This window comes from Nanorana parkeri, unplaced genomic scaffold, assembly GCF_000935625.1.
Source record: "Nanorana parkeri isolate BGI_ZX_2015 unplaced genomic scaffold, ASM93562v1 scaffold327, whole genome shotgun sequence".
NCBI classification, from domain to species: Eukaryota; Metazoa; Chordata; class Amphibia; order Anura; family Dicroglossidae; genus Nanorana; species Nanorana parkeri.
In genome coordinates, this window is record NW_017306595.1 from 881,769 (window position 1) to 897,776 (window position 16,008).

Here is a 16,008-nt window from a genome sequence, read left to right on the forward strand (position 1 = left end):
CACCCTTTGCAGCTATAACAGCTTCAACTCTTCTGGGAAGGCGTCCACAAGGTTTAGGAGTGTGTCTATGGGAATGTTTGACCATTCTTCCAGAAGTGCATTTGTGAGGTCAGGTACTGATGTTGGATGAGAAGGCCTGGCTCGCAGTCTCCGCTCTAATTCATCCCAAAGGTGTTCTATCGGGTTGAGGTCAGGACTCTGTGCAGGCCAGTCAAATTCCTCCAACCCAAACTCACTCATCCATGTCTTTATGGACCTTGCTTGGTGCACTGGTGCGCAGTCATGTTGGAACCGGAAGGGGCCATCCCCAAACTGTTCCCACAAAGTTGGGAGCATGAAATTGTACACAATCTCTTAGTATGCTGATGCATTAATAGTTCCCTTCACTGGAACTAAGGGGCCAAGCCCAACCCCTGAAAAACAACCCCACATCATAATCCCCCTTCCACCAAACTTTACACTTGGCACAATGCAATCAGGCAAGTACCGTTCTCCTGGCAACCGCCAAACCCAGACACGCCCATCGGATTGCCAGACAGAGAAGTGTGATTCGTCACTCTAGAGAACACATCTCCAGAGTCCAGTAGCGGCGTGCTTTACACCACTGCATCCGATGCTTTGCATTGCACTTGGTGATGTAAGGCTTGGATGCAGCTGCTCGGCCATGGAAACCCATTCCATGAAGCTCTCTACGCACTGTTGCTGTGCCAATTTGAAGGCCACATGAAGTTTGCAGGTCTGTAACTATTGACTCTGCAGACAGTTGGCGACTTCTGCGCACTGTGCGCTTCAGCATGCGCTGACCCCGCTCTGTCATTTCACGTGGCCTACCACTTTGTGGCTGAATTGCTGTTGTTCCCAGTTGCTTCCACTTTGTTATAATACCACTAACAGGTGACCGTGAAATATTTAGAAGTGAGCAGCCGGCGCCTCCTCCAACACTGCTCAGCTGCCTATCACAGTCAAATCACAGTAAATAAAAAAATTAAACATAAAAAAAATTAAATAAAATAAAAAACATTTTCGGTATCGGTTTCGGCCTAACAATTTTTTTTATTTCGGTTTTGTTATTAAAATTTCCATTTCTTAATTAAAATGTCTAATATAATACATACAATTATTAGAAAAAAAATGTAAAGTAGGAAAAAGTTATTTTCGACTTCAGCCTGACAAATTCTGCTGCGGGAGGTGTGTTGCAGTGCTATTCATTTCAATGGAACTCCAAATGCAGCTCCCATCCACAGTGTGATCGCCTGCCCTGGAACATGCGGTACCGCAATGCTGTGCGTTCCAGTGGGGAACTTTATGTTTGTAACATTGCATTTGTGCATTTTATTTTAAATGAAGGATGGTATTTAGTATTTTTTATATCCAATTAATGGAAAAACAGATTATGAAAATAATGTTTCTTTGCAGCCCCACATTCATGTCTCCAGCGAGCTCCCTCACAGATATCTTCTGGTGGATCTTACATACAAGGATGCCTCCATGTTGCTATCACTTCTGCTGGGAGTGGACGGCTCTATCATACATGGAACCTTTGCTGGTTCCTTACAAGGATTAGGTCTTCCTTGGGCCAGAGGATTCTTTTTGTCTTCCTTTCCTCTTGAGGACTTCATCCTTTCATGCTTCCATAAACCTTCCTTTCATGACATGTTTGGTCTCTTTTTACCCAACAAAACCACCGACGTAACCCCATCTTTTATATTTTACCGGAAGAATTGTGTATTATTATATTACGTTATTTTATTGTATTCTTTCCCCAAAAATATCAATTTGATAAACTATTGCAAGCCATAAAAAAGAAAAAATTGCAACTGTTTTTTTCTACAGGGCCTCTGCTTTCATAACATTTATGTTTGGGGGTTCTAAGCAGCTTTTGTAGCCCAAATAAAAATTCTACGGTGGTGAAGTGATTAGTGCCATCTCAGCAGTCTGTTGCAATGTGACACAAAATGTAGCACACACGTGCCCTTCCATCAGTGGCTTCACACACAGGTGTTTGTCCCCGTGCCCTGTTCCCTCCGGTAGCGCTGCGTCCGGTCACCTGGCTAGTATACGGTGTCCCTGGTGCTCGTTGTCTCCGATCACACATCCAGACACCTGACCGTCTCACACCAAGTCCCGGCGCTGCACGCCATTGGGTGCCGCATAGGTCCGCCCCTCCCTGTCATCTCCCGGAGACAGGAATCCTGCCTTCTAACAAGATGGCGGCCTCCATAGTGTATCGGTGTGCGCTGCTCTCAAGGTGTCGGGGCCGGACGGGTAGCCCTCTGGTCACAGGTACGGGCTGGGCTTAGTGTACACAGGACGTAGCGACATCATTATACTGAGTGATCTCCCGCTGCGACCTATTGTGCGGCCAAGTGCAGGTCATGTGACGGTCGGATACCCCTCTGCGGGATCACTGTGACTGACCGCTGCTGGAGAACTACAGGTCCCAGCATGGTGATCATACAGGAGTATGTCATACTGCGGCTCGCCTATTGATGTCAGCGCTGTACTATAGTTTATATAGGAGCCCAGCACTGAGGAGTCATGAAGGGCAGAGAGGGGTAAGGGCACAATGGGGCTCTGGGCAAGTTGGCAGCTTTCATTGATCTGGATTGCAATAAGCACAGAGAGGACGCCCCATCTAAATTGGTGCAGTACAATGGCATTAATTATGAATGGCATCCCCAATACAACATCAGCACCCAGTCACACCATCACACTTCAGTAATGTGTGTTTTTATGACGCAGTACCATTCATGGCATTTCAATGCCCATGCATGCCATCCTACTGCAGTAACACGAAAATGCTGTGCCATTCATAATGAATGGCATCCTCAATACACCATGGAGTGGCACCCCAGCGTCCATTCATACGTCCATTCATACCGTTACACTGCAGTAATGTGTGTTGGTATGACGCAGTACCATTCATGGCACTCCAATGCCCATGCATGCTATCCTACTGCAGTAACACAAAAATGCTGTGCCAATACACCATGGACTGGCACCCCAGCATCCATTCACACTGTTACACTGCAGTAATGTGTGTTGGTATGACGCAGTACCATTCATGGCATTCCAATGCCCATGCATGCCATCCTACTGCAGTAACAAAAAAATGCTGTGCCAATACACCATGGACTGGCACCCCAGCGCCCATTCACACCGTTACACTGCAGTAATGTGTGTTGGTATGGCGCAGTACCATTCATGGCACTCCAATGCCCATGCACGCCATCCTACTGCAGTGATGTGCGATGTCGTGCCATTCATAATGAATGGCAACCTAACACACCATGGAGTGGCACCCCAGTGCCCATTCACACTGTAGTAATGTATGTTGGTGCAATTCAGTACCATTCATTATAAGTGGCACTCCACCACCACTGACACCATCGCATGGCAGTAATTCGTGTTAGTGCAACACAGTACCATTCATTATAAGAGGAACCCCAACACCCATGCACACCATCACACTGCAGTAATGTTCATTGCAGCCCTATTCCTCATGAATGACCATTCATTATAAATGGCACCTCCAATACACCATGGAGTGGCACCCCAATGCCCATTCACACTGACACTTTGCAGTAATGTATGTTAATGTGACGCAGTAACTTTCATCATAAATGACACTCAAACACCCATACACACATCACACTACTGTAAAGCGAGATGCAGTGCTGTTCATTAAGAATAGTCACTCATTATAAATGGCACCCCAATGCACCATTGAACACCAACGCCCCCTTTACACCATCACACGTTCTGTGGTAACATGCCTTGGTGCATTGCATGATCAACATTTAGAAAATGCCATTGCTAATTTGTTTTCAAAAGTTGCAGGATGTGAGGCTGTCACCCTGGTGGCCAGCAATGGCGGCCCCCATATCTTTTCATGGCCGATGTAAGTTTTATGGTACTTCTCACCAAATGTAAAAAATGATGGCATCAGTGATGGTCCTGACTTCTATAAGATGCCCAAAATTGAGCTGGGTGTCAAAACAATGTAAATCCAGCCGAACCAATAAGACGCTGGAGAAGATGGAAGCGGGGATCTCAGACCTCATATTGGTGGAACAGAAAATGTCAATGCCATAATGGGCAGGTGCGCTGTGCATGTCTGCACAGGAGTATGTCTGCACATGATGGCTTTATAAACTTTTAAACTCATGAAAAATGTCTGTGAGCCTTTTTTTGGTGCTGTGTGCGTGTGTATTTGCTGCCACTGTAGTTGTATGTTAGGGTAGCAACCTAAATGAATGGCACAGCAAATCACCACAGATGGCACACATTGTGAATGGCCTGTAAACCTGACACTGTCACTTGTAACCACGAGCAGATGTAAGTGGGCAGTGCTCTATAATGTTGAAGAAATACCTTGGCGTTACCCCACACTCAACTGACCATGTGACTCTGTTCACAGCTGCACATTTTAGATGTGTTAGAAAAGGTTTTACATGTACAGCATAAAGAATGTGTGTGTTTATGCGTTTGGAGGTCACAGGTGTTTTGCGTGCAGCCATGGGCAGCAGCCTGTGCAAATCAATAGCGCAATGTATGCAAGTCTGAGTAGTAACATCTGTCCAGGGACGGATGAGCGGCAAGCGTTCAGAGCTCCTCATCCTTCCCTGCTCAGAGGTGCGTACCGCCATGGTGTCTGTCAGCCGGTCATTGGTTTGTACAGGTTGCCGCCTGTGACTCCCGAGTGCAGAAATCACACTCCTATTAACCTTTTTGCGTTCATTCATGCAGGCACAGGGGGCCATGTCACATGCACATAGTCCCCCCAGCAGCATACCACTAGGAGTGAAGTGAAATGCCCAGCACTTCCTGGTATGGGTGAGCATGTGATGCACTCCCCCTCATTCATGTGACAGTGCTAGGAGCCTCTTGATTGGCCCAGGATGGTCACAAGAGGAAGGGAATGGGGTCCTTGGCTCTGTGTGTGCGCTTAGATAAGTTGGTGGCATAGGCGATGCATTGTAGAGAACAATTTCTAGCAATATATGGATATATGGGGAAGGGTTTTTCTGTCAAAAGAGACTTTGCATGTGCCTTGCATGATACAGTCTAAGAGCAAAATTGCTAGGAGCTAGCGGAGACTTTGCATGGCTCTTTTGACAAAAAGCTTGCAGTTTTGGTAAGTGGAGCTTTAAAGAACAACTCCGGGAATTATTTTATTAACCCTTGCAGTGCTGCTATCCCCGCACTGCAAGAGTTAACTGCTGGTTTTCATCTAGGGACTAAAAAAAAAAAAAAAAGCTGTACTCACCTCGGAGCCGGTCGGCTGTCACAGCACTCCCTCCAGCTTCTCTACACTTACACTGCAGTGATGGTAGTTCCCTCAACATCCTCACATCCAATGCTCTGTTTATTGGATGTGATAACTTGAGGATCCTGCAGCAGAGGGGCAGTGTGGCTGGAAGGACCGGTCTAAAGCTGGCCATACACCTATAGATTATCTGCAGACTTTCTATGGTTAGATGGAAAAAGTGCAACAGATTCCTCCATCTACGCTAAACTGTGTGGATGAAGGAATCTCCCACTGGGCCAAGCTTCAGTATCGTGCCCTGCTGGCTGTCAAAATACCTGAACAATCTGATTGGTTGCAGGCATTGTTCAGGTATTTTTAGAGGCAGCGGGGCCAACTAGCAAGATACATTTAGCCCTGCTTTTGGCAAGCAGAGCTAAATGTAGAAGCTTGGAAGCTGCCGCTCATTTTGTTCAAGTGGTCTCAGCAATGCCGCTGAGATCACTTGTAATTCGCCTGCAGATCTGTCCCCCCACTACACCCCCCCTTCATGTTCTGCTGCCTCCCTCCCCGACGTGGTTTTCGGTACGGCTCTCTTGCCCGGCACCTGCAACAAAACCCACGCAGTGAAACTGTGATGTGGAGATCTCTCTCTGCATTTGATTACTTGATAAAACACATTTGAAAATACATTACCTTGTGTTTTTATATATTTTAGAAGCAACTAAAGAAAGTTAGTTTTGGCATTCATCTCATAGAACAGGCATTAACAGATATTTCCTAAGCAAAGGGCCCCGTGGATATAAATAGACCCCATAGTGTTACCAATACCCGAGGCATAGGTAAGGCCAGAAGTGACTTCATCTAATGTCAGGGAACCAGGGGTACCACCTCACCCAGGGGCCGCCAGGTATGGTGTAGTGCACAAGGTCTCCTGCGGCTTGGCAGGACTCCTGTTGACAGGGTTGCGGGTGCGCATGCGTGATGTGCACACGCGCGGCAGACAGACCTACTGGCAGGAAACGGACCGTAGGAGATCCGCAACTAGGTACACAGGGGGCAATTCCAAAAAGCGTAGTCAAGGTTCAGTCCGGGTCGAGGCTGGCGGCTAGGATCAAGAGCGGGAGGACAGGCCAAGGGGTCAATAACCAAGAGTTCAGATGAGGGGTCAGTAAGCTGCAGCAGTATCGGATTCAAGAGGCTAGCTAATTGCACCATATTGGCAGAATAATGCAGCAACAAGCCAGGGCTCTGGCTGGAATATATACCGAGTGGGAATCAGGACCACCCCCGGTCGCCGAGACAACCAGGAGGCTTCCCTGTCCAGGAGCCAATGGCAGAAGGTAAAAATGGAAGGTGTGTGCCAGGAACCTCCCCCAGCAAGACCCACACCTGACAACACTAATGGCCGCGGGCGTGTACACATTGCGCATGTGCACCCGCAACCCTGTCAACAGGAGTCCTGCCAAGCCAAGGGGAGACCCTGTGCATTAGACCGTACCTGGCGGCCCCTGGGTGATGTGGTACCCCTGGTTCCCTGACATACTGTATAATAAGTCACCAAGGTAAGGACAGCACAGACTTCAACCTTTCTTACATGTGAAAAGCTTTCTGGGATCTGCCTATAATACGTTATATAGAACTCACATTAGCACCGCTGCAATGATGAAGTTCACAAATTGCTGAATCAGAAGGCACTATTTATACATCATGAAGCAGTGCAAGGAAGGAATTATTATGTATGACCGTTCTCATCTTGACTGTTTTAAATACATAGATGAGTGTCCCAGCAATATTTTAAAAAAATAATTATATTAATTAATAATTATATTTTCCTTTAGAATATGTGTGGTTCACATGGTCATGTATGCTCGGAGCTAATAATTTCACAGTAATTAAAACTCAAATATTTATTTCACAGGGAAAAGATTTATTCTCTCTTCGGCATATACCAGTGACAGTATATGGGAGAAATGGGAAAAGGAACCCCATAACTTAGGTGAGTTATCCTTGTACTATATTGTTTACTTTATTTCTCCAAAAAATGAAAGATGAGACGTGTCTGGTTCCTGCGGGGTGTCGCTCTGCCTTTTCTGAGGTTCTCATAAATTGGCCCCTTCTATTTGGAACGGTCACTTGTTTTGGACTGATTTTAATAACCCGATATAAAGAGCGTTTGTGAAAATTAGTTATTCAACATGTGCTTTATAAATCTGTTTATTCTAAACACACCAAGGCAGGTGTCTGCCTGATTGCCATGTGTTATACAATTCAATGCCCCTGGTCTTCGATGCTTATATGCTGCTTGACCACCAGGTGGCAGTGTTTATCTAAAATTCATGTTTCTTATACAAATTCCTTTTAATGGTGCTGCACTCTAATCTAAACCAGTTTACCATTGCTTTGCCATAGATTCTTATGTCATATGTCTTTTTATTATATGTTCTGTTTATAAGTAATGATAAAATGATTGTTAGTTTATTCATTTGTTGCACATAGTTGGATGGGGAGCTATATGCTGGTCACTGAGCAAGTCTTTTTAGTCTCAGACCCAACTCAATAGTCCCCTAACTGTCAAAATATACTGTATTTAGTGTTGCATACATACCGTTCATTTGGGAGCTTAAAAAAGGGAAGATTAGGCAAACTTGAAGGAACATTTTCCAAATTGCAAGCTCCCAGTACTTGTTCCAGCTACGGTTATAACTCACAGGTACACTATTTGGTAAAAACAACGTGGACAAGACTCTAAATGATTGAGTTTAGGTGTTTCCGGTAAAGGGTACTGTTAATGCTAAAGCATACATACAGCACAAAGACATTTTAGACAGTTGTGTTCTTCCAACCTTGTGGTAACAGATTGGGAAAGATCATTTTCTGTTTCAACCTGACTGAATTCCTGCGGACAATGCCAGATCCAAATACATAGGAGGGGGGATTTATCAGAGTCTGGAGCAGTTGCCCATGGCAACCAATCAGCTTCTCTCCAGTTTGTTCAGTCGGGATGTGATAATGAAACTGAGAAGCTGATTAGTTGCCAAACACGGTTGCTCCAAATTTTGTCCACTCCAGTTTTGATAAATTCTTCTCATGGTATAATGAGTTTGTTGTGGAGGAAGTTAAAGTGACTTTAAACTCAGAAATTAAATCTTAAAAATGCATTCAGGTACCTTTTTAACTAGTAACAAAAATGTATCTTATTTGTATATCACTCGGCTGTAGATCCTCAAATCATCTCTGAATTGGTGCTGACACTGTCCTTCCTTCTGGAGGGGGGCTACTTTTGTTCCCCATGGTCCCTGTGTGTGTTGTAGAGTATCCACCGCTGCAGGCTCGCTCCCATGATGGACTACAGTTTCAATATGAATTGGTAAATTGGTGGTGGTGACTACTTTACAACACACGGGGACCAAGAGGAACAAAAGTAGACACCCTCCAGAAGGAAGGACAGTGTCAGCACCAATTCAGAGAGGATTTGGGGAGGAGGGGGATTTGCAACTCCATATTAATGCCCATGGTTCTGACCTAGGATGCCCAACAAGCTCATATAGGTGTAATGGTCAGGAACAACAAATCTGTAGCCATATAGTATAGGTTTTTAATGCCCTGATTCCATAATTAAAGGAGAACTATGGGGTTAGGGCTTTTCCCCATAGTTCTCCTAAAGGTAACGGGAGGACACAAACTAGCGTCCTCCCGCACCCTAGGCTCAGTATACCGCGAGCTACAGCTCGCGGTATACTGAGATGCCGCAGCCAGAACGAATCCCGACATTACTGTCTGGATCCACCCAGCTGCGTGAGTGACAGCTGGCTCTGCCTATCTAAAGGCAGAGCCAGCTGTACCTGCCCCCTCCCCCGTCCGTTCCGCCAGTCAGCGCTGGCGGATCGGAGCGGGGAGGGGGGAATCCAGTGCCTCCCCTGTCACGGCTCTCTGCCAGCACAGGATCGAGAAGTGAGCGAGCGCCGGTATGTGTTCGCTCACCTCCCGATCTACTGAGCCGACCTGTGGTGACAGTCTCATTGTCACAGGTCGGCTAGAACTATGAGGTGAGTGAAAAGCACTCCTCATAGTTCTCCTTTTAAATGTATGTTTAAATGCAACCAGTGTAACTACATGAATGTGACTTGTTTATATGCTTCTTGCAATCCCCTATACTGCAGCTCCCAAACTCAAACAATCTGCTTTAGATCTACCATCAACTTTGTAGTGCAAGGGCTGGCCTGCTTGGATACAAATTGAATAGATAGTTTTTCCCCTCTCATTATATTGCCCTCATGTATAGCGCATGGCCACCTTTTATACTTGTCTATTTTTAAATCAACAAAACTTCCAGTTGCACTCCATTATATATATCTAGAAACCTCTTTTATTGAAAATCTCACACAGCTGCCTAAAGTCCCGTCTCAAAGGTCTGCCGCCTGACGCATTTCACCCAATCCTTAATTGCAGAGTTACTCTACGATATATGGAGTGTGGCAGTATGTTTGTTGATTTAACAGTAGCAAATGTGGGAGTGAGGACGAGCTCCAGCTGGAGAGCACCTGGATGTCCCCTGCTTGTGCTGCGGAGGAGCCGTGCGATTCTTTGAGCACCTTTTAGAATTAGATTTGATCCAAATCGGTCAGCATGGTGTGCTCCCAGCCCCCCAACATTGTGTGCCCTGAGGTGCCCCTGGTCTATTAGGACACTAGAAACACCCCGCTACCGCATTCCTTCTACAAGGGTGTCATCCATCTGGTTTCACGGTGTGGAAGGACTTTGTAAATCTCAGGACTGAATGGACAGAAATACAAATACTTTCACATGAAAATAGTTCCCTTATATGTATTTCATCTGTGTATTTAGCAGTGTGCCTGGAGCTCTTCATTAAACACTGGTTTGGAATCAGGTGGATTAAAACATGATACTTAAAGGCTAAGTTAACCTTTTGGACCATATTTCATGTTACACCCATACTCGGGGTGTAACGTGAAGCATAGCCAAATCACAGCACTCCTTATCTGGATCACAGGGTTCTTCCCCCTCACATGCTGCTGCTGTTTTTTTAAATGTGGTGCAGCTGTGCATGACTACATCCTCTCAGCCTTATCATCCATTCGCAGATGCATTGACAGGACAATCGGCCACCACAGCAGAGGGGCATGTAGTTTTCAATGGAATACAAGTGCAGTGACGTCACATTCAGTCCATTCATTCTTCCTCCCGTCCATGTTACTTAATGTCCACACTGAGGTATGAAAATGGATGAGAGGAAGAATCTGCAGGAGCCAGGGCATTGCACCCATGACTTACTTATCGCAGTTGCAATGCTTTATTGGCTCCAATTTAAAAAAAAACAAAAAACACATTTTTCTTTTATGAAGTGTTTATTTTTCTAAAAAGTGGAAAAAAAATGTTTAATCCATGTGTATTTTGCATGATCTTTCATTCCTGTGTAGCTGAGAACATGTATAAGCCCAGTCTGACTGCAGGATGTGTCATAATTTATAGAATGGATGGCACCACAGATCCGCACTGTGAACTGCTTCCATTAGATTTGGATTATTGTATCAGCTCTCCGCAGTTCCCCTGCAGTGGGCGCATGCATTAACCTGCAGGACGCAGCACAAGCATCAACAGGCCCTAGAAAAGATCATTTAGAAACCTTATCCTGATTGCAGTCATCATGGCCATGAAAGGTCCCAGACTAACAGGATTGCCTTTTAAACTAATTATGGCGTCATCTTTTATTTTAAAGAACGGACTGATGGGCTTTATTGGTGTGAGTTATGGATGAGATCTGTACTTCCTGTCCTCTTCCATCTGTCACATTCCTATGTATATTCACTGCAGGAGACACCCCAGACTGGGCTGTGTGTTGTCTGTCTCACTATCCTGTGGGCTTGTTCAGATGTGTGTGTGTAAGATTCATGTGAAAGAAGAAAAAAATGAAATTTTTAGAATCCGCTGCAGGCTGATAGCATATTTTAGGGACATCTCCCATGAAATAAATGCAGGGACTGCTGTTGCTAAATTCCTTCTGAAAACACGATTTGTCTGGCATGTCCCTGGCTTTAGCACTTACCCCAAATAAGCGGCCAACAGTCCGAGCTCTTATTCTTTAAAGGAGAACTATGGGGTTAAGGCTTTACCCCATAGTTCTCCTTAGGGTAACGGGAGGACACAAACTAGCATCCTCCCATCACCCTATGCTCAGTATATCGCGAGCTGCTGCTGAGACTGCTATACTGTGATGCTGAAGCGGATCCCGACAATTATGCCGGGATCCGCCCAGCTGCGTGACTGACAGCTGGCTCTGCCTATCTAGAGGCAGAGCCAGCTGTACCCGCCCCCTCCCCCGTCCGTTCGGCCAGTCAGCGCTGGCGGATCGGAGCGGGGAGGGGGGAATCCAGCCCCTCCCCTGTCACGGCAGAGAGCTGTGACAGGATCGAGAGGTGAGCGAACGCCGGTATGTGTTCGCTCACCTCCCGATCTACTGAGCTGACCTGTGGCAGTCTCATTGTCACAGGTCGGCTAGAACTATGAGGTGAGTGAAAAGCACTCACATCATAGTTCTCCTTTAATGTCCTGACACATGGGGTTCTATTTACAAACAATTTGCAGAATCTTTGTGAACATTTGTTTTGCGTGAATAGAGGCAAAAACGAATGTTCTTAGTATATTTTCTTTTCAGGTTGAATGTAACATTCAGAAACTACTGCGTTGTGTCCACTAGATGAAGCTGAGGAGCAAAGCCACCCGGCTTCTTGATTGCCCGGGAAGCCGGCTCCATGCTGTTTGGCAGGATCGATGTTGATTGGCTGGGAAACCGGCTTTTCACTATATTGCACACCACCCTTTTTTTTTTTCCTTATTTACTTCCACCGCTCCAAGCTTGCTCCTGTGATGGACTACAATCTCAATACAAACTAGTAGTCCCATTTTTAAAAATGTATTTGATTTTTTAATCGATTAATCGAACTCAATCGGCTAACTAATCGATTTTGAAAATAATCGTTAGCTGCAGCTCTAAAGTAGAATGCAAAAAGAGATTATACATTGAAGATTCACTTCAGCTGAACAGGAAGCCAATCAGGAAGCCAGGAGGCAGGTCATTACCCGCCGCCCGGCTTCCTGATTGGCCGCAAAGCCGACTCCATGCTGTTTGGCTGGCTCAATGCTGATTGGCTGGGAAACCAGCTTCCCAGACAAACAGCATGGAACATCAGGAAGGCGGGTGGCGAGTCACGGCGTCCTGATTGGCTAGGAAGCCGGCTCCATGTTCCCTCGCGGCACTGCCAGTGAGAGGAAATCTCTCTCTGACCGGAAGTTCTGGTATCGAGGAAGGTATCTGAGCATTTGGACGAGTATCAGTGCATCCCTAGAAGCAGATACTGAAGCCTCTCTCCTGCTCAGCTCCAGCGATGGAATGTCCCTCGGCATCCTCACATCCTATACACTGTGTATAGAACGTGATGTGTCAAGGATCCTTAGACCACTGGAGCGGAGGGGAAGAGAAGCTCCAGGGATCAGACTAAGAGCAAGCCAGCTCCAAGGATTGGGTAAATATAACTTTTTTTTTTTTTTAGCAACCAGACAAAAACGAGCATTTAACCCTTGCAGTGCAGTGGTAGCCCCACTGTAAGGGTTAAGAACAATTTTGCCTGGGGTTCTGCTTTAAAGCAGGACAGAAGATGGGCACATGTATGACGTGTGTCCTGAATAAAGGTGCCCATACACTGCTCGATTCTCGTACGAGAATGGCGGGAAATCCCGCGATCGTACGAGAATCGAGCAGTGTGAACGGAGACGTGCGACCGTTTCTACTGTACGGTCGCACGTCTTCCGTCGAACCAGCATGTTCGAAAACCAGCCGGGAATCGTACAATTCTCGGCTGGTTAGAACGGTGCTCGGAAGACAAATGCTGAACGGGCCGGTGTGCGCACGCGCACACTGCCCGTTCAGCATTGCGGTCATCGGAAGCCCGCCCCTCAGGGGGGCGGGCTTGCGATGATCGAGAGTGCGATCTGCCTGTCCAAGATAGGCAGATCGTACGTTTTTTTAATCCCTTTACAACCATCGCAAGACTAAGGTCTTGCGATGGTTGTACAGTGTATGGCCACCTTAAGACGACGTGAGCTGTGAGTCACAATTGCAGCTCTTGATTGCCGTACGGGAACAGCTCCAAACACCTTCCTGCGAGCAGGCCCCCGAGCAAACGTGCATACCATTGCCTTTATTACCCAGTAAAGTGTTCTCCCTGCTCCTCTGGTCCTGAGCTTGCTTTGTTACTAAGAGCTCAACTTTCCCAACTTCTGGGCTTGGATTTCCCCCTTATTTTGGGAGAGGGGGGCATTAGGCTGAATTCATTCCCAGTGGTGGGGCTTGGCTCAGACTGACACATGGAACAGTCTCATCTTACACTCATTTCAATCTGATTATGTAATCTCCTTTAGATCTGCCAACAACTATGTAGTGCAAGAACCTGTCTGATTGGATACAAATGTATTGGATAGATTAGGTAGGTCCTTGTATTACATAGTTTTGGTAAATCTAAAGTTGACTGTATGGTCAGATTATAATGTGTATGGTGACCCTAACAAGGGTAATTTGGTGCCTGCTCCTAGGAGGTACTTTTAAAAGTGTATTTCCACTTTCGCAGCCAAATTGGGATAACACCTAATTTATATTTGTTACATGTTCCCATTCACATAGCATAAGCTAAAAAAAAAATGCTTCTTGCAGTTTAAATTGCTTTTACTTGCATTAGGATTTTAAGGGTTAACATTTTTTCTAGCTTATATTTCTTTGAGCTGTTAGGAGTGGCTGTGATGGGTGAGGGGTCTAAGGTAGCTTGCCCATTGTATGTTAATGATTCTTATCAGATAAATACAATCCTCAAATTTCAGTCCCTAGTCTTCCTATATGGACAGACAACTGTGAAAGGGCGAAGAAAAACCTGGAATCAGCCAGAGGAGAACATTTTTTTTTAAAGTTATTTTTCAGTGTGCTGTGTAAACAGGAACACACAACGACCATATGGAGGGGTTTTCTCAAATTTGACTGCAAAGTGGAAGTAAACTTTAAAATAGTGAAGTCTGTAACGAAACTCCTTTTCACCAAATCACATTTGTGTCTTCACAGCTAACCTGGCAAATCAAATGGATAAGAACTACGAAAGGAAGTTTCCAGTTAGCTCCCTTACAATTGCACAGGTGGGTAAATACTTCTTATTGGCTGACAGGTTAAAAAAAAAACTTGAGCTGAGATTTGTCCTGGGTGAGTGTGCGCAATATAATTCTTAACCAGCAATCCAGCACTGTTTTGTCTTTGATGTTTGACATTTTTTCATTTAAAGTGCACCTGTGCCTAGACTATGGACATTAAAGTATTTAAAGTGTGTATGTATAAGGCAACTTTTTTATTTATTTATATTTTTAAATTTCTCCTCCTTAGACAGGTGACCCCATTCGAAGGTTTTTCCCTTGCCTTTTGTTCTAGGGGCAACTTTAAAGTTCGGATTTCCCCATACTTTGTTTCGTTGACAGTAGTCATCATGACACACAGTGGGGTCAATTTCCCCAATGGGGGCATAAGCAGCAATAAAAACGTGACAGAGGGGCTTCACCGTAACATCTAAAACCAAAAATATAACCTAGATATAATCCCTGATTTTTCTAACTAGAGGTAAATTAACTTTTAGGGCCCATTCAGACCAGACTGTTTCCGGACCCAAAATGCATCCTAATGTATCCCTATGCTATTTCTGTTCCCACCAGCGCAGTCCGTACCAGACCAGAAAAATACTACTTGTCCTATTTTGTCTGGTCTGGAATGCACTGGAACACACCTGCAAGACCATTGTAAGCTAAAAAATGTTTTTAACAATTTCCAATCGCGGCAAAAACGCAGTGCACTATGTTCCAGATCTGGTCCAGAAAATGGTGTGAACCCAGCCATCTGTGACCTCTGTAGCTGCTTGTACGGCGAAGTAATTATTTCTCAAAGATCACAACAAAGACTTTAGGGCTCATTCACACCACATCCAGATCATCTGCAGACCAGACCAGATGGTTTCCGGACCCAAAATGTATCCTAATGTATCCCTATGCTATTCCTGGCCTCTGTTCACACTAGCGCAAACCGTTCCAGAGCAGACCAGAAAAATACTGCATGTTTCATTTTGTCTGAAATGCACTGGAACTGTGGGCAGGTTCAAATGGTGTGAACCTGCCCTTAGAGTTTGGTTTCAGTGAGTTTCTAACAGTTTAAAGGAGCCTGGTGTGTTTACATTAAAAGTCTTGCAGGCTTCCAAGAGTCTGCTGCAATGTAAAGTTAAGTAGTAGAAGGTTGTTGTGAACTTAGTGCCTCTGTTGTGAACTTTGAAGATACATTTCTCCACAATGCCTTTAGCTACAGAGGTGAGTGAGGGTTTATTTTAAAATGCATTTACTGCTTATTCAGAATATGCAAATGCTTTAAGGTGCATAGCCTTGGGCACAGGTTCTCCTTAAGAGGTTTGTTTACATCTTCATTATAAATGGGGGCTCATTCTTTGGTGGACCTCCCTCCCATGCTGTGCACATGTTTGGCACAGCTCCTGTTACTTCTGTGAGACCTCTTCCTATATATTATTATCGGTGTCCGTCGATTTTTGTACACATCGCAAAAATAATTTCCATCCTGACCGATCGAGGAAATTCGTGTGGTAGTACAGTAATTTAAAACCGTTGGTGTCCCATCAACTGATCGATTTATCACTCGAAGACCATTTGTG

At 45.3% G+C, this 16,008-nt stretch overlaps 1 protein-coding gene across 1 annotated transcript in view; it reads left to right on the forward strand.

Moving 5' to 3' along the window:
* Positions 1–2,180: 2,180 nt before the first annotated feature.
* Positions 2,181–16,008, forward strand: part of MRPS27 (mitochondrial ribosomal protein S27) — a 93,678-nt gene continuing 79,850 nt past the window's right edge. The window contains exons 1-3 of the mRNA XM_018558238.1: positions 2,181–2,283; positions 7,170–7,247; positions 14,376–14,446. Coding sequence (XP_018413740.1) covers positions 2,208–2,283; positions 7,170–7,247; positions 14,376–14,446 — 225 coding nt within the window. The 5' untranslated portion in view covers positions 2,181–2,207. The remainder of the gene's footprint in view (positions 2,284–7,169; positions 7,248–14,375; positions 14,447–16,008) is intronic.